A 19,411-nucleotide genomic window follows, 5' to 3' on the forward strand; every position below is an offset into this window, starting at 1 on the left:
CTCTCCTTCCGAGCGTAAACGCGGGCTGGGAGCGCCCCGTCCCCCGGTGTCGTCCGCTCGCGGCCACGTGGAGCCCCGCGGCCGGCCGCGAGGTGCTCCTTTCTGCGAGATAGGAGCGGGCTGTGGGCTCGGCGGTGGGCCCTGGTGGGTGGGGGCGGTGAGCGAGGCGGGCGGTTAAGTCCTCTTGGGACTGAACTATGCCTTAGCGAGGGCAGAAACTGTAGCCAGGCTGTGTAACTTGCATGCAACCCCAAATCAAGGTAAGCTGCAGGGAGTCAGGAGGTTCTGTCGTTGGCCGGGGTACAATGTGCGCGGAAATGAGGAGTTTCCTGTGCTCTTACCTGTGCTTAACCTGTGTCGGTGCGTGCTGAATGTGGAGCCTTTAGAATAAAGCTGTTCAAATAAGTCTTACGTTATCTTTAGTCTTCTTTGCTTTGTGTTATGTCCGTATCTGTTCATTCTTAATCCCGTGTTTCTGATGTGTAAGCACTTGGATTTATGGATTACAACCAATTCTTGAGCTGAAAATAATTGTTCTCCTGCGCTAACTGTACATCTATATGTAACATTAAGTTATTGTGGATTTTTGTTGTAATATGTCACATCATAGTACTGGGGTAGCCTGCGATAAATGAAAGCTGGTACAGCAGTGAGAACTGCACAGAGTGAGGCCTGGCTTTTGGAAATGTGGAAGTGATTGTCAATCCATTAACAGCCGCAGTTCCTGGGAGTATGTTCTGGTGTTCTTCTGGGTAGTAGTAGTGCATACAATGATGTTAAAATGAAAAAGACAAAAAATGGGTCCGAAGAGATTACAAGGAAAATAGAAGAGTGTGCGCTTGGATATTAATTGAGAATGAACTTTCCATTGGATGTGTAGAGGAATAGGAATTCCCTGTGGGCTGGTGAGATGTGCTGCTCTAATTCCAAATGAGATGTTAGGTTTACTGACAGTTACTTCATAGGCCGATAGTCTCGTGGCTATAGAGTTGATGCTTTCTTATGGCTATAGAGGAAAACTACTTGATAAACATTTGTGGTTCATGAAACCTTTTGAAAAAGTGTCATGTGAATTTTCCTGATTAGGTTTTTGTTATAAAGTGAATGTTTCAACTGTTGACTCGTGGCACTTGTAAAACTGCTTCAAACACATTCATATTTGGAAGGGAAGAAGCATGCAACCATGCAGTGTACTTAGAAACTAGGGCCTGTGTATAGACCACAAATAAATTGTATATGTTCTGTGAAATCGGTGGCAATTCCTTGTGGACATTGCATTAGTGTCTACTAGAGGTGCACGTTGAAGAGGTGAACGCGGTTTCCTGTCTGGAATAGGCAACAAGAAAGAAGATAGTGCCTGCATAACTTTATCCAAAACAGTTGTTTAAATGTTGTTTAAATGAATGAGCCTGGTCTCATGTGTATTTTTTGTGCTTCTCAGTCTGGTTTAAGAAACAGGTGCATCCCTAGGACAGTATATCCACACGCTAATGTAAAATGAACTGCAAAAAGCAGTGCAAATAAATTCACAGGTTGACCTATTGCATGTTAGTTTCTCCCATTACTAAAAAAGAAGTGAATCGCGTTAACTGGGGAGTGTTTTGGAACCTTTGCTTTGCCTTAAAAAAAAAAAAAAGCACAAATCCCTGCAGTGATGATCTTTGTCTCAGCCAATGGCTGGTCATGTTGCGATTTGAAACTTAAACGTTATGTGCTGTCACAATATGCATCTTCTAAAGTGACATGGAGGAGAGGCAGCAGGATATTTACTCCATATGGTACTTAGGTTTTACACATTAATAAATCATTTCCTTTGAATATGCAATAGGAAATGTTCGTAAACCTACAAGCTTTGTGTAGTTTGACTTGGGCTAAACAAAGATTGTGTTCACAGGTGGGAAAGTTAGTACTTCACAATCTGGTATAGATTTCTTTTGTGGACTTTTGTGGACTATGTACATCAAGCAACTGTTAATAAGTTACTTTGATTCATAAGAGATCATCTGCAGAACAGTAGCTGGTCCAAGTAGGAAGGAACTTTGAGGTGGTGCACAGATCACACGGTATTAAGCCTGGGTGTATGTACAGACCTAGAGGAAGCATGTTTGGGTCTGTTTATTTTTGCTATTGTGTTGTAATGGCATTTGATTGTGATTTTTGTCTTCTGTAGCGAGTTTGATCTCATCTTCACCACAATTTTTACAGAAATAGAAGTTAGCTTGAATATATGATGGGCATTTGATGACTATTTCCAAAGCGATATTGCCTTTCTCCATGAAATGGAATGACCAAATTGGAATTACATAAGCCACTTGAAATCTGAGCTCAACAGAAGTTTTTTGCGTAAGATAAGGTTTGGTCCTTAAGTGTGGTGAGAGGTCCTTGTAACTTAACAGACTGCAGTATGGAGTAAGGGTATGAACAACAAGATGATATTAGAGAAGAAATCTTACTGCTGCTTTCTTCACACATTGTCAATCAGCTGTCAGAACGTTGGCTGTTATGTTTCAGTGTGATTCAGGATTGTCAAATGAATGTCCAATTCATACTTGCTTCTTAGCACACCTAAAAATGTCATCAGAAGTTTCAAAGAGGGAAAGCTGGATTATGGTTCTATTGTCTTTGTGGAAGTATGCTTTTCATAGAATTGAGATTGAGGTGTAGAGCGAGTTCTGACAAAACTAAGCAAAGAAGAATTCATGCCTTTGGGGAAGCGATTTTGGTTGTAATTTAAAGAAAAGCAGTATCACTTCCTCTTGTTCTGTGAGAGTCCAACTTAAAGAGCAAATATTTGAAATACAATTTGAATATTTGTAAAGTATTTCTCTTTGGACTGCTGAGGTTATCTTAATTGAGGACTAGTGATTATATCTTGCTGATTAGGGTTTCGTAATGTGGAAAGACTTGAGATTGTTTTTAGTTCATTCTTAAAATGTGACTGAGATATTTAAGTGTGCCTAATAATGCATGATAAAGTAACGTGTACCAATTAGGTGAAGCTAATAGAAAAGAACAAATATTAAGTCTGCGAAACTGATCAAAATATTGTTAAGTGTTCTGTCAGCTTCGTGATCTCCTATGTGAGAGAAGGGAACATTCTTCTTTCATCCAGCTGTTCAGAATGTTCCATGTGATGTTGCATCATTACCATCTCTCCAAGGTTTTTTTTATGTAACGTAAGTGTGAGGAGTAAAAAAGAAAGGAAAAAACACGTGCTTCCAGTCACTTCAGGTTTTTCGTTACCTTTTATGCTGGCCTAGTCCCTGTACAGATGTTAATGTCCCCAATCAGGAAGCCAGCATGAAAGATTGCAGAGATTGTGGTTTTCTGATGCTTGTCTCAAAAGCATAAAAGTAAGGGATATTCAAGTTATATGTGGGATGTTGTGCCTGTGCTGGGGAACATGCTTTATTAGATTAGAAATGTTTTCATCTTCTGGGTGTTGCATTGTGGTGTCTCATCTTTGACTTAATACTTTCTGACTTGCCTCTTGCTGCAGAGAAGGAATGACTCAGCTGCCTTTTCTGTCTCAGCTGCTGTTGACCTATGAGCTTCATTCTTAGCTTACTACCACATTTTCTATAGCTTGCTGATTCCAAAAACGGTATGCTGAGAGTTAAGAGTCTGCTTGTTTTACTAATGCAAAATCAGACTGCTCTAGAAAACGATTAACCTGTTATTTGTACTGGGTAGTCTGTTGGAGAGCCTGTGTGTAAGAAACAGTCATAGAACCACCAAGGTTAGAAGAGATCTCCAAGATCATCCAGTTCAACTGTTCACCTACCACCAATATTTCTCACTAAATCGCATCCCTTAGTCTACATGCTTCTTGAACATCTTTGGGGACGGTGACTCCACCGCTTTCCCGGACAGCCTGTTCCAGTGCTTAGCAGTTCATTCAGAGAAGGAATTATTCCTTATGTCCAGCCTCTATCTCCCCTGGCTCAACTGGAAGCCATTCGCTTTAGACCTATCACTAATCACAGGAGGGAAGAGGCTGACTCCCCCCTCAGCACAGCCTCCCCTGAGGGAGTTGTAGAGAGCGATAAGGTCACCTTGAGCTTTCTCTTCTTCAGACTGAACAATCCCAGTTCTCAGTAGCAGGTGTGAAGTGTATACTATTTGGGGACATTAACTAGAGGTGAGAAGAGCACTAAGATCTCAAGAGGTAAGAAGTACAGGAAGTTGTAGTCCTCATGCATTTGTTTCAGTGCTTGAGTGACAAGAAAAAATGGAGTAGTCATTGGTATTAGGTAGCTAAATCAGTGTTCAATTGAGATAAGTAGGAAGTAATTGAATAATGGTGTTTGTGTCTGAAAGTCATACATCAAATGTAGTTCGGAAAAGTATTCACGTGGTTACACTTTTTCTAAGATAAAAAAGCCAATGTAAGATACCAACTCTTCACAGTGAATATCTGCAGAGGAAGTTGTATGCGAAACTGCAGGATTTGCATAAAGTTAAAAATGTATTCCAGCGGAGGTCTTGTTCACCGAATTCTTGCTCAGTGGTTCTGCAGGTTGTTTACTTTAGAAGTTCCAAATCACATATCTCAGTAAATAGCACAATAATAAAACTTTTGTTACTGATAGGTGCCCCTACAGTATTATGTGTTAAGATCCATGCCTCAAGGTGACTTGATCTTTACTGCACTCATAAAGTTATCTCTGTACATTTTTATTGCAGCTGCATTTTTATTACTGCAGTGCGATGATTAATGGGTGAAAAAAATATTTTCAATACTGGGAGATAACTGGAAATGAAAATGGATTTATAGCTGATGATAGGATATCTGTAATTAGTTCCTCTTCAAACTGAGCTGGTTGCTGATAGATTACAACAGTGCATAGTTTGAAGCATCAAAGCAAAACGAAGAAAAATATGCGTTATTATCTTCTTTAAAATAGTCCCTCGTAGATGTTACCCAATGTGATTCTGAATGCTGGATTTAACCTGTGTAGTACAATAACAGTAGTAATACCACAGCCAAGGGGAACAGCAGGCGGGCATGCATCTTATGGCTAAGCAGGTCTTACTGTGCCACCATGTGCACTTACTCATTCGTACCAGGTGCAGCGCAGGGCAGAAGATCTTCCTTACTGACAAGTGGAATAGTGTATGCTGTTTTAATGGTGACCGTGCTGCTTTTCAAGGCTCTATGTAATTTATATAATGCATTCTTGTAAAGGAAGGCCTCTCTGTTCATCAGGCTCCACTGCCTTGATTATTGCTCTCAGTCTATGAAATTTAAGCTATATCATTTTGGCCATATTTTTCGCTAGATTTGTTGCAGAGAATTCACAGGAGCATTTATTTGTGACCTGAGTATCTGTCGACAGAAGACAGTATTTCAGCCTAGAAGTACATTTCCAAATTGCACTAGCTTACATTAAAACATAATGAATTATGCAGTTACTTGACTGCAGTCCTGATAATATTGTATCTTTGCCTTGCTGCACTTCTGTGCTAAAAATGTAAGTATTCCCTTTTATGTAACTTCATGTTATGCATAAACAGGCTCGAGTTCCAAATCTTCCTGTTCTGAACTGTGCGTGAGGCAGTTGTATGGCAGAGGTGTACTGCCAGTGTTTGAATTGTTCAGTTTTAAACATTTTCTGCCAGCAGTGTGCCCAGGTGGCCAAGAAGGCTGTTGGTTTCCTGGCGTTTATCAGGTGTGGTGTGTGGGATGAGGAAAGACATCCTGCCCCTGTACTAGGTGAGGATGCACCTCAAGTGCTGTGTTCAGTTTTGGGTGCCTCAGTACAGAAAGGACATTGAGGTGCTGGAACAGGCCCAAAGTATGGCAGCAAGGCTTATGAAGGGCTTTGAGAATATGGCCTACGAGGAGAGACTGAAGGAACTGGGGCTGTTTAGTCTGGGGAAAAGGAGGCTGAGGGGAGACCTTATTGCTCTCTTCGGTATCTGAAAGGTGCTAACAGTGAGAGCGGGGCTGGTCTCTTCTCATTGGTGACAGGATGAAGGGAAATGGCCTCAAGTTGTGCCAGGGGAAGTTTAGGTTGGATATCAGGGAAAACTTTTTTACAGAAAGGTGGTTAAGCACTGGAATAGGTTCCCCAGGGAGGTGGTTGAGTCACCATCCCTGCATGTTCAAAAAACGTTCGGATGTGGTGCTCAGGGACATGATTTAGCAGAGGGTTGTTAGAGTTAGGGTAGTATGGCTAGGTCGTGGTTGGACTCGATGATCTGTAAAGTTTTTTCCAATCTGAGCAATTCTGTGTTTCTATGACACCATTTATTTACATTAATTTCAGTACATAGACGTTAGTTAAAGTAGGTAGTATGTATGACATGTAGCTTATCAGTCTAATATGCCCATGCCTAATTACTTAATAATTCATAAAATATTCTGCACTGTTCTATTTTCTTCTTCTTCTTGAAGAACAGCTTTCACTGATTCATATGGTAAAGCTTCATTTTTTCTTATTTTTTTCCCTCAAAGTTGTCTTTGAACTACAGGTAATGTGCAGTGTATGTTTACACAACTTAATCTCCAAGATGCAGAATCCCAACAGAAGTTCATTCTTTATGTTTTAGGGCAAAAATTCTCATGCTGTCTTTTTCTTATCACGTAAGTTCTGTAATAGTGAGAAGAACGTGGGAGGTTTATGCTGACTCTTGGAAGAATGGATCAGGATGAGATTCTTTACTGAGAATGCATCAACTGTACCAGATTATTATTACTTCTGTTTAGTTTGTATCAGACTTAGCGGATCTAATTAGTTGCAATACGCCACTGTCTTTCTGGGGAACACTTTGTCTGCTCCTACTCCCCATAGAAAGTGCTTGGTTGCCTGCCCTAAACAGCTATATTAGTCTAATGAAGGAGTATATTGTGGTACTTTTTAGCCTTCGATGCATGAGAGCACATTCATAGACTAAAAGTTCTATAATTTAAGGTAAAACCCCTTTTAAAATGCATGGATTTAATATTTAAATGTGTTATTTGTTAATTAGACAATTGACAAATCAAAATTATCTTTTGAAGAAGATAAATGTACTGCATCTTAAAGTGAATGAAATAGAAAAGTACACGTTGTCATGTTGGGGAAAAATTAGCTTCTACAAGTTAATTTTCTAGAATTTACTCGCTTGCTGCTTTTTGATGGCTAACTATGAATTTGGAGTCAGTGAAAGGAAAAGGATTAATCACATTTTAGAAACAGGGTATTTTCAATGGGAAACAAAGCAGTGCGTCATTCTTGAAACACAAGCAATGTATTTCAGCCCTGAAGAAAATACGAACTTAACAGACAAATCCTTGCCTGTATCTTAATAAATATTATGTAGTAGTTCTGAGCAGTGACTTACAGTGGAATGCTGTACCTCAGATGCTCTGTTGCTTTTGTTTTGTTTTCACTTTTCTTGATCGTAAACCAAGCCTGATAGTTAATGTTTTTACCACACAGTCCTGTTACTGGTAACACAAGTGTCAAGAGTCACATGTATTTTGTAAAAGTTCAAAGCTGGGTATGAACACGTATGTGTAGCTTAATCAGAAACTGATAAACAGTGAATTTAGCAAAGCAGATATGGAATGGGTGGGTGGTGGTGGTGGTATTTCAACATTAACTTTTCAGGGCATCAGGTTATGAGATTTTCCTATTTACTGGAGATGTTTTGGATCAGGAGCTGTGCTGTAGCTGCAGCTAGTTTTGGATGGTTTCACTGCCAAATAGGTGAAGTACTTACTGAAGTATTTCATTTTCGTAACCTGGCAGCTTGACAGAAGATGGCATATTATTCCCATGACTAAGTACCATAACAACTTCAATGACTAAACTGTTGTGCCTCTGGAAATGCAAAAAACAATGCCTCAGACTCCTTAACGGGTCAATAAATGTTTGGTACCTTCAGCTGTGGTTAACCATGGAATCAAGTGTTGGACTCTTTTTGGGATTAAGTGGTCAGATTGTTTATGTTTAATAAATACTTGAAGTGAGCTACTTTGAATGTTTTGAGTCAAATTTGCAGGTGTGAATGGACTTAATGTTGTAGAAAAGTTGTCCAACCCTGGTCTTACATGGTGTGTTACATTGGATAGCTTTAGCATATCCATGTAATCGGCCCATTGCATCAACTCATCGGCCTGTTACAGAAACTCATCTTCTTATTCTGTGATAGTTAAGTATTTCTGAGGTGGAACATGAGTAATGATAGTCATGACCCACCAATGACCCCTGGAATTTAGAGGCGGAGCAGTCTCCTTTTCAGTTGCTTTCAGCTAATCAGTGAAAAGAGAATAAAGCATCTTTCTCAGAGAAATCAGATAATATGCAGTTTCAGTGGTAGGCTGCCAAGCAGTTCCTGTTACTCAAAAAGTGGAAAAACAAAGCTTTTTTTTTAAATTGCTCTGTGTATAGTATGTCTTTTTATAGTTACGATTGTTTTTTTTTTCCAGAATCCTTGATTTGTTTCAAGATACACTTAAAATTGTTTGTATTAAATGTAGTATCTTCTGGTTTCAGCTTGTGGGGAGAATGTATCAAAGCAGTGATGGAATGTGGTATTTATTTACCACAGCTTTGAGAAGTAATAGAATCGTGTAAACTGATCAAAGCTGCCAATAGTAGTTTGAAAAATGACACAAAGATTTAAGATCTAAGTTCAGTGTTTTTAGTGATGTGTTTTTTTTTAGTTTTTAAGCTATTAATTGTTTTTATATGCTGGAGCTTTGTCATCACACAGTCCTGTAATAGGTAGCCCTGCAGATTTCTAGTAATAGTCTTGGCTCAAATAAATGAGTGCTAGGCATCATGACTTCTGCTGAAGTCTAGTTGGGATGAGATAGAAATGGCACATTGTAATTCAGCTGGCTAATCATTGGGCTGATCTTCCTGTTGAAATTTGTAAAGCTATTTTTTGACACGGGTAGGGCAAGTTAAATGTTACTTTTCAATCTGCTGAGATGTCTTTATGAAGACTTGCTTGCTTTTAAATTTGTACAAATGATCGTTAAGCACCTTCAGCTGACAGGGCATTTATGAGGGAAGCATGCCTTGGTCCTATGTTTCAGTGGCCTTTGTGCTTGGTGGCTGTTAATGACTACTTTTAGGAAAAGTGGGAGAAGCTATCAGCATAATAGCAAACATGTTGAATTCCTGGTTGGATTGCAGCTGCAATGGATTGTTTTAATTGTGATCATTTAGCAATTAAAAGCTTATTGAAGGCATGCCTTTATTCCTTCGGATGTTGTGCAAGTGTTCTAAGGCACTGTAAGGATGAGTTGGATACAGTGATTTAAGTTAAAGCAAGAATAAACATTGCCACTGATCTTAATGTTTCATTATAGAAATGATTATATTCTGTGTTGTGGAGAGAGTTAGAGAAGTTTTTCCATAATGACTGTCAGTTCAAAAGTTGGTTTTTTTTTTGTTGTTTTCTATTATTTGAGTACATTTTGAGGTGGCCGGTTGTGTGTGTGCTTACATGTGCTTTTGGGCTACAAATCAGCCAGCTCTGGTGCTGCCACCAAAGGCAAGGTTGCTTTTTTTTTTTGTGGGGACTGCAGTGTTTGTGCAGCTGCACAGGGAAGCAGATAGGAGAAGTGGTTTGTCTTGAAAATAACCTTTTCTTTTTCTGAGCTGTTTTTCAGCAGAATCTAATTGTACAGCTGCACAGTGAACAGATCAGCAAACAAATCTACTGGTACACAAAAATGGTTGTATGGGAATGAATGGATGAAGCAGCAGGGCAGGACTGCCATAGGAGCAACAGCATCTTAAAATAATTTGTTAAACTTCAGCTTTAGTTCTGATAAAAACATGTGCTTATTTTCACGGAAAAATGAAATAATATAGTGCAAACATACCTGGCTATTGTTTTCAGGTATTGTATTCTTACAAGCCCAGGCATTACAGAATGTAACTAAAAAATGGAATGTTGACAGATGATCATGCCAGCTCCACTCTAAATGCTGTGTGTTAATAATGCCTTATAAACCATATAAAGTTCATATACAAAACACAGAAAAGTTGCATATAAGCAGATCGGTTACTTAGAGTACATGATCTGTTTTGATGGCTTTTACATTATTTTGAGCTATAAGAAGGATCCCGTTTTCAGCAGTTCACTACAAGTAATTGTCCCTTTGAGAAGGCAGCCCAGTCATTTTCTCTAAATAAAACAAATGCCCCTTTCTGTACAACTGAGCTACTAGATTACAATTGCATTAATTTGGGATTATTTTCTAGTGTGCTTGGGCTTCGGTATTTCAAATACTTGAGATTTCCAGTTTTGAGAATGTGTTCACAATGTGTTCAGTTATGCATAAATGCTTTCCATGCTATATGTCTTATCTGGTATTAACTTAGCAAATGTGGCTTGGATCAATTAGTTGATGGTCTGTTCCTGCAGAATGCCCCTCCTACTGAGCTGTCGGTTCTCAACTGAATGAGTTTCGCCTTAAATCCACAATCCTGTTTAGTGAATTTGGGGAGGGAAATAAATACAGGAGGTGTGAGAACTCAAGTTAGAGGCTGTGAACTGTAACTTAGTATGTCTGTAGAGTGTTGCACGTTTGTATATGCAGGAGCTCACATTGGCAAAAGACGGTTAAAACCAAATGAGATTAGTATTCAAATACTTTAGTTGATTTCTTTAGTGTTGTTAGCAGGAATGTTTTGATTTCTCTTAATCCCTTACCTTGAAAATGAGTATTGGATTAGTAGGAAATGACGCTCTGGCGTTTGCTTAAAACTGGAAATTTAGTAAATGAAGAGTAGATTGAGTTGCTAGATCCAAGAGTTTCTGGACAGAGGAATAGCGTGGAATATTGGAGGAGTAGGGGGGCTACAGATAACATTCTTGCATGTGAATTTAAGTAAATGTCTGCGATGTGAGAGAGAATTTAAAATTCTAGGAAGAGCAAGAAGTGCCTTTATGTGCCAGTACTTTTAATTCAAGAAGTGCGCATCTCACATATACAGAAAGAAAAGACATTTTTCATATTCCTCTTACTCTGAGAAGTTGTTACTAGAACCTAATGGCAGAAGTGCTTCAACTATCAGTACTGAACAAAGAGAACATCTTAGTTTGGTAAGAATATTGCTTCGTCTGTATGTCTGTTTGTCCTTCTCTGTCCTGTCTTGTTTTAGCTGACTTTGTGTGTTTGGTCTATGTGCTGTTTGCAGCTTCTGGAGGTTGATCAAGTCCTGGTAAGGTTCTTCGGTCATTAAGGCATTCAGGCAGAGTACTCTGAGAGGAGTCTGAGCTGTCTTTCAAATCATTTTTGATTCTTTTTCAGACAGTTTCAATAAATTGATCCTCTGCAGATAGAATAAAAAGGCAGAACACTGTTGTGAGAAAGCACGGAGAGAAAATTAGAAGGGAGAAATTTAAATGAATACTTGCAAGGGCAGAAATCCAATGCATTTATTTCAAATGTTTCTGTTAATTGAAATTGTTGGGAAGGAACAAGATGAAAGAGAGGGGGAAGAAGTTGAGTGCCTTGACTAGTCGGTGTTTGCGTAGTAAGAAAAATGCTGTAATATATGGGTTGTGAGCACTTCAGTGATAGAACCAGTTGTCAGCTTGGTGACAGCGTTATTGGAATCCAAGGGTGCTGCTTGAAGTCAGACCTAGCTGTCAGACTAGTTTTCTACTTCGAGTGAAGCAGTTGATGATAAACAGAAACGTCCCCCCAAATAATGTTCCTATTCTGGGCTTTAATGTACTTTCTTTCTACATACCTTTCATGCTAGAGGTATGAAATGGAAGAGTGGTTGAAATGGTAGGGACTGTTAAAGCATTTCAGGAATTCAAGTGAAGAGAAGTGAGAAAGGCTCTAGTAATACCCACTTAGATTAGATGTGCATTTATTTCAATTGAGGAAATGCCAGAAGGAATGGTGTGGCTTAAGATGGTGTGAGTTTTCCGTAAGAAACAAGTAAATGATGCTGATGTTGTGCTGAGATTCTTTGGCCTCTAGACTCTGATGTAAAAGCCTTGTTTGTAGGTACGCAGTCGGAACTGCATTGGGTCGGAATGATTTGCTTGCACTGAATGAGGGGGTACCGGGCTCTGTTTGGCAGTCCTGTTTGTGTTTCCTTAAATGTCAGTGGGCACAGCAGGGCCGTTTATCTTGGCTGTTGTACATGTACATGGTTATTCTAACTATGCAGCATGATTTCAGGTACATTTGTCCCAATGCCTGAACGCATCCCAAAAGACAAGCCTTGTTCTTGTTGGCAGCAGGTGCCATTAGGTCCTGCTCCAGCCTGCAGGTTTTGGCTGCTGTAGTTTCTGACGTAGGCCACAGCTCTGGGTTGTTGGCTTGTGTTTCTGTCCCTGCTGGGTGCCTAGCCATCCCTGTGCTGTTGAGGAAAGGAGGATGGGCAGCAAGAATCACGAGTGCATAAAGTAAGGCCAAGGCTGGCAGTTAAAATAGCTGGAATGTTTTCCCTGTTGGTAACCTCGTCCTCAGGCTGCCTTTCTATGGTCTCTTGAAAGAATTCAAGGCTCTTTATGTGCTACTGCTGAGATGAGACATGCACTATTCTGTGTCATGGAAGTGTATCAGATTTGGACTTGTGCTTTTTGGTGCTATATATGTACGAATACTGATGGATGTAGTGCTGGGTGGGAGTTGCTTATAAACTGCCTAGCAACTAATGATGCTTATGTAAAAATGAAACAAATAATCTTCTCTTATCAGTTCTTATATTAGAGACTTTTTAGGATACAGCTGTTTGTTTTGTAAGCATTTTCTGTAATGTAAGAATTGAAATAGATAAAGATCATCTTAGACTTAAAAATATTGTGCCAAGGTTGTTATTAGTTTTATTGAAAATAGACATAAATTGATTGTGAAATAAGTGATATGGTCATCTCTTGAGTTTGAGCAGTGAATCATGATCATAGGTAACTAACTTTTCTCCGTTGGGACATGGAGAAAAGGTACCATTCAAAGCTAAATACCACAATTAGACATGCATGACTGAAATTTAAAAGTGATGTGTTACTAGTATTGTACGAGACAGTCACATGAAAAAGATCATGAGGTTGTGAAAAGGATTATGGTCATGCTTATCATGCTTTAGTCATGAATTTCCTCATGGGGATATTCTAGTCTGAATTGCACTTGTTTAAACGGCAGTAGTTTTGCTTTGCCTGTTCTGGTTATACTACTGTTACGTGGCGAAGGGGAAGACAAGTTATCTTACCTTCAAACATGGTATGCTTTCACGAACTGAATTTGCTTTCAGCGAAGACGGTGGTTTTGGTACCAAGAAACTGAAGTTCAAGAAAGAGTAAACAATTTCCTGAAGAATTACAGTATGCTGCATGCGCTTGCCTACTCCTGCACCATGCAGACAAGCATGTATACATGTCTTTCTCTCAGGGCTTTCATCTGTCTTGAGTACATCTTAACTGCTTACTCTAGCCCTTTACATTGAGTAGCATTCCACATTGTAAATCCTCATTCAAGTCAACATTCTTATAGAAATGCGGAGCTCTGCTGATCTGTAATCAGCCACGTGCCTGATCCAGTGCCTTTATGTACTGCTAAGTATTCTGCTTACAAGGATGACACAAATCATAGAGTCCAGACTTCGAGCCTGTGTGGTAAAGAGCACAGGTCTTTACCTGAAGGCTTTGTAATGAGTTTACAGATAGTTATATGGTCTGAGGGTTGGCTCAGTCCAGTGATTTCTCAGATAGAGGTTTGTAATCTGTTTCTTTCCGCTCCATCAGCAATAACTTCTGTGCTTAATGGTTTCTTCAAAGGAGAGTGGAAGGGCTTCTGGAAGGCATTTTGGGATGCTTTTAATGTTTCTTGTTTAATCCCATTGTTAAATAGCCTCTGTGAGTGAAAGAAAAGACTGCATGGAAGTCTTGTGAATAAATTTTGGGGGTGAACCTATCCTACTTGAGTTCCTGAAAATGTTTGTCGGAACCCTGAACTCAGAATGCAGTGATTACCAACTCCTAATAGAAGAGCTGGTTATGAAGGTGTAATTTAAATCATTACCCATGCATCTTTTTGATCTTTTTTGATACCGATGGCTCCAGTTGACAGATACCCTTCTGGTCTTACATCTCTTACTAGGTCAAAAGAAGATTTAGCTCTCTTTTTTTTCTTTTAGAGCATTTGAGGTTCCAGAAGGTCAATTTTTGTCTTCTGTATTTACAGAAGTTTATGGAAGAAAAACTTTTCTCCATTTTAACATTTTAACTCATTTATTTGCTATGTAAAGGTACAAAACAGAAGCCGTTTCCTATTTTCAGTTCTTTTCTCTCTCAACCTGTTGCAGGTATAGATTCTTGTATGATGTGTGTGCCTGTACAGTAATGTGATCCCGAGTGCTTAAATGCAAAGCATCAAGCTAATATTTTAGGAAATTAAAACAGATAGGAAATGGTGGTGATTTGTTGTAAAGCAGTTTACTGAGTTTCAATTTCAGCGACCACAGCATCAGGGCTAGAGAAGAACAAGTACATAGGCCATTTGTTGTATTAAACTCGATCTCATTTTAGGAGAGATTGATCAGCTCTAGTTGAGGTGCGCACAGAGCAAAAATAGCTTTTGGTGTAAAACAGGTTCCAAGTATACTTAATCTATTTGCCTAATACTTTGCAAGGGTGTCTTGACAGTATACGAATGTATAAAAATCAGGCTGGATGGATTCCTGTGCTTATCCTTTGTCAGCTCTCATTTCTTCCTCAGACATCTTGAATATATTTAAGTAGTTGTTTGTAAAAACCCTACTTCTGTAGTTCACCTATTTATTTTTAATTCTTAGTCAGCAAAATGTTTAAATAATTTAGGAAGCTCTGTGCTTTTTTTCTTATTTTCGTATGTTTCTTTCTTGATGGGACGGCATCACAGAATTGTAGGAGTCAGAAGGGACCTCTGGAGATCGTCCAGGCCAGCCTCGTACAGCAGCTCATGCAAGAAAGCATGCGGGCAGGTTTTGATGATCTCCAGAGAAGAAGACTCCACTACCTCTTCAGCAGCCCGCTTGAACACTCTGTCACCCTCACATTAAAGGTGTTCTTCCTTATATTTATATGGAAATTTCTGCGCTGCAGCCTGTGCCTATTACATGCATCTAGAAGAAATGTTGTAAACAGTACACAACTTATTTGTCTTGTACCAAGGGGTACAAATTAAGTATTATTAGAAAGCCTTTTAAGTGTTTGAAGAATGGCTTTAACATCTCTTCTAGAGAAAATTGTCTGCACAGAGTAAGTCTCTAGAACTTAGATGTCACAAAATGTAGTTGTTCGTTTGTTCTTCAACTTTTTAGTTTAATATCATTGTCAAATAAACTCACGTCTTTTTCTTAAAGTTGGTTTTGTAGTAATTATTCAAATAATTTGGTGGTGGGTTTTTTTGTTAGCAGATTTAAAAAATATTTTGTGAAGGTAATTGTTTTCAAATCTGAATGCACATGAAAACTTATGCTGAGTCTTCACCATTACCTGATGTTGAAAATTGTTTCTTACATTTAATTCAAGGTAGGAGATGACGTTGCTTTAATGTTGTTATTTCTGAAAAACAATGCTAACTGTGTGTGTCTACGTAATGGTATTTTTGAAATTGTGTGGAGGGACATCCGTTTATATAATACAAAGTCTTATTTTTAAACCAACATCCACATAGATATTTGAGATCAGTAAATTTATCTAAGTAAAATGTACTAAAAAGAGAACAAAATGCATTAGGATTATTATGAAATTGGTTCTAGAGAACTTGTTTTGAAATAACTGTTCACTAATATAAATTAAGAGTTGTGCTATGTGTGTTTATTGGAAGCAGTTCAGCCACATGTGAAAGAGCAGAAGATACTTTAGTTTTCAACTCTATTTTCCATCATCACCATAATTAAGAAAATACAGACCACGGTGTTACTTTGGGCGTTCTTATTCTTAAACTCGTGCCTTATTGAGATTTCTCAGTGTTACCAGTTATCACAGGCACAGATGCTCCTGAAATCGAAAGCAAAAAAATTCGGTTCTGACTGACTGTAAATGCTGAACTTGTAACTGCCTTCTGCCACTTGTAAGTGTGGCATACAAGACTACAGATCTGAAATGCGCAGAGCCTGTTTTCTCATTGCTGAATAAGAAGTATATTAATATAGTATCTGAAGTAAAAAATGATTAATCTGTTAATGCTAATATCTAAAAAGATTTGAGTCATTCAATTGGTGCAATTAAGTACTGGAATGATTATAATACGAGATTTTTTTTTACACCTACCTGCCTCCTCTTGTGTTTCTTTAGGAAACAGAGATGAAGGTACACATGCACACAAAATTTTGCATCGTTTGTTTGCTGACATTTATCTTTCATCAGTGCAATCATTGCCATAAAGATGGACGTGATCATGGTCCTGAAGAGGGACATGAAGACCACCATAACTGCTATCAGATCTCAGAGACGCCCTACCACCAGACCGCAGGATCGGAATCTATGCCGAGTAAATTTTCAATGTCGGAAGCTGAAAATGAACAGAAATACTACATTGAAAAAATTTTTGATCGTTACGGTGAAAATGGAAGATTATCCTTTTTTGGCCTGGAAAAACTGCTAACGAGCCTTGGTTTAGGAGAAGTAAAAGTAGTAGTGATAAATCATGATGATATTGGCCACGATCATGTTTCTCACCTATATGCTTTAGAAGTACAAGAAGGAAAGCATTTGCACACTCATAACCATCGTCATAGCCACTCCGATTCAGAAAACCAAACTGTGGTTGGTATTGCTGACAAGAAAAATCATAAATTTAACTCTGAGAGAGATGCGGTAGTGTCATCTATAAAAGGTGATGGTAAACGTATTCACGACCAGAGTCACCATCACCATCATCACCACCCTCATCCGCATCATCATCTTGACCATAATGGTACACATCATTCTCGTAATGATTCAGTTATTCACAATGAACACGGAGAGCAGAATCACGGGCCTTCCACAGAAACAAACACGACCCAGGATCAACGTGAAAGAAAACAGCGGAAACAGAAGAAGAAACGAAAGAAAATCAGTGAGGCTTCAGGAGATAATAGTCAAGACTGTCCTCCAAATCATCACCTAGGTGATCAGTGCGAGCACAATCGTGTTCATAAACATGATCATGTACACGATGCATCTCACTTTCATGTGCATCATCGTGAACACAGTGGCGATCGTTCCGCTAATCACGGACATCAGGATTCCAGTATAGGAGGTGAGGACGGGCATCACCATACCAGCAAGCGAGAGGCACCTTGTAAGCACACAGGTGTAAGAAAACACACTATTTCAGCACGTAGTCGTAAGGATCGTAATGAAGACGAACGAGATTGTGAAGAGGTGAGTATGAAATGGAGAACTGGTAGGTTCGCTTTTGCTGTTTTATTAAGACTTGAAGATGCTTACCCACAAATGAAGCAGAATGAACTGTTTCGCCTGCCCGTCAACCATCTTTCTCAGGTTATATTGCCTATTAGTCTCTGTTTAAAGGGCGAGTACATACTTAAAGCATTGTAACATACCTTCCTTATAGGTGGTGGTTTTTATTATTGTGTTTTTTTTCCACTATTCAGGAGTATTTTTTTTCTTTAGTATGTGTTTTGGACTTTGAATCTGTGACCGTTTGCATTTTTGGAAGCTGTGCAGAGACTTTTCCCCAAGATAGGAATGTGTATTTTCCAGTGTGGTTGTTTCTTTGTTCTAAAAGATTGTGAAGCAATATAGATGCAACTTGTGTTGTACTGCACATGGTGTAAATTCTTCCGTTACTCTTTTCAGCATCTGCTATTTTTTCCAGGTCCATAAATTCTCTGTCCCTATCCCCTCACAGTTGACAGCTTGAGCAGAATGGTTTGACTACGTAGTTTTAAGTATAGCGGTATAAAAAGGGATGGAGCAGTGACAAATTAGTTTTTTTGAAGATAATTGAAAAGGGGAGCTCTAATTACATGAGTGTTAATGGTTTAAGAGAAGTATTGGGTAACCTGGCTTGGATTGATTTATGTTCTGTTCTTTTCTTCTTGCTCTTTCTTTACTGATTGTACTGTATAACTGTTAGAAAGGAAATTTGCTTTCACTGACATTTATAAAAAAATTAAATAAACATTTGGGGACTGAGGTGTAAAAGGCAGATACTCTTACAAGTTGTTACTCTTCTAAACCACTTAAATCAGCTGAGGCTGATAAATCACTGATGGAACATTATGAATCTGAGTTTTTCACTCCTGTGTTCTGAAATCATGTGCTATGTTTTCCACAACTGTAGGTTTGTTTTTTTTTTTTTAGTGAAATAGTTGCTTTCGTGTTTAATTTGTTGGTACTGTTTACTTGCAGTGCTTAAATGTTACTCAGCTGCTACGACGCCACGGTCTGGAAACCAGCTCTCAAATATCTCCTGAATTTTTTATATTTATGTGTCCTGCTCTGCTATACCAGATTGACAGAAGGCTTTGTATTGTGCATTACGATGAGCTTGAAGACTTTGTGAAAAGTAAAACTGCTTCAATTGAGAATGAAGATAAAACAGGCGCTTCAGGTAGGTGTGTCATATCCAAAGCCTTTGGATTAATTTTTTTTTTGCATTGTGAGTCTTAACTTTTCTTCAAGGTTTGAAGCACCATACAGCTTAGCATTGACTGCAGAGTGTAGTAATGTTTAGAAGAGATTTGAGACAGTACGCTCAATCAACTCAGTAGACAAAGCATAATTTTTGGTAGTGTCGTAGCTTCTCCTAAGCAACTGTGGCTCCAGGAAATATTCACTAAATTGGGCTGCCCAGACACCATTCAAGCTGACTTTGACTACCTCCAGGGACAAGGCATCTACGGTAGCTTCTCTGAGCTACTTGTTCCAGGTAGCACTTCTGTAGATGAGCATGTCCTCCCACAGTTTAGGTTCTTTATATCATTTAAAATTTTACAACTTGATTTTAGAGAGGCTGAGATGGTCCACGCTTTTGTCCATAAGTTAAGAAGTAGCAGTTCTATCGGCCTTGACTTCTTTAAGTTTGAATTTGCCTGTGTTAGTTTAGCAGTACGGGACAGTCAGTGCCTTGATCAGTACGTTCTCCAGAAGATACGATTAAAGGTGTTTTTTAAATTTGTTATACAGAAATCTCTTACAGTGACACAGTATCTTGTTAACTATTAAAAGATTGCTGTAAACTGAATATCCTGTGTGTTTTATATGGCAGCAGATCGTTTGTTTGTGGGTAGTCTCACCGTATTAAGAGTTGACCCTTGTCCTGCCTTACTACCAAGAGGATTTGTAGGACAGCGTTAAGCATTTTCTGCCAATTGAAATATGGAAAATATGGATAAAACGGTCATGTTGCACATGTTTTGAATCAATTTAATGAGAAAGTTTATATGGTTGAGTGCTTCTTAATAAAGTAATGCTTTTCTTTTCTGTAGTGACTAGGATAGTTGATTAG

The 19,411-nt window shown here is 38.8% G+C and overlaps 1 protein-coding gene across 4 annotated transcripts in view; it reads left to right on the forward strand.

Annotated features, from left to right (window-relative positions):
• The first annotated feature begins 8,695 nt into the window (after positions 1–8,695).
• SLC39A10 (solute carrier family 39 member 10) overlaps positions 8,696–19,411 on the forward strand; it is a 30,087-nt gene continuing 19,371 nt past the window's right edge. For 2 of the 4 annotated variants that reach the window (XM_019616958.2, XM_010713387.3), the window contains exons 1-3: positions 8,696–15,010; positions 16,249–17,319; positions 18,313–18,514. In XM_019616958.2, the coding sequence (XP_019472503.1) occupies positions 14,909–15,010; positions 16,249–17,319; positions 18,313–18,514 (1,375 nt within the window). In that variant the 5' untranslated portion in view covers positions 8,696–14,908. Of the gene's footprint in view, positions 15,011–15,242; positions 15,481–16,248; positions 17,320–18,312; positions 18,515–19,411 lie in introns of those variants that run through there. The other 2 variants (XM_003207438.4, XM_010713386.3) reach the window with 2 other exon arrangements.

Source organism: Meleagris gallopavo, chromosome 7, assembly GCF_000146605.3.
Source record: "Meleagris gallopavo isolate NT-WF06-2002-E0010 breed Aviagen turkey brand Nicholas breeding stock chromosome 7, Turkey_5.1, whole genome shotgun sequence".
Taxonomy (NCBI): domain Eukaryota; kingdom Metazoa; phylum Chordata; class Aves; order Galliformes; family Phasianidae; genus Meleagris; species Meleagris gallopavo.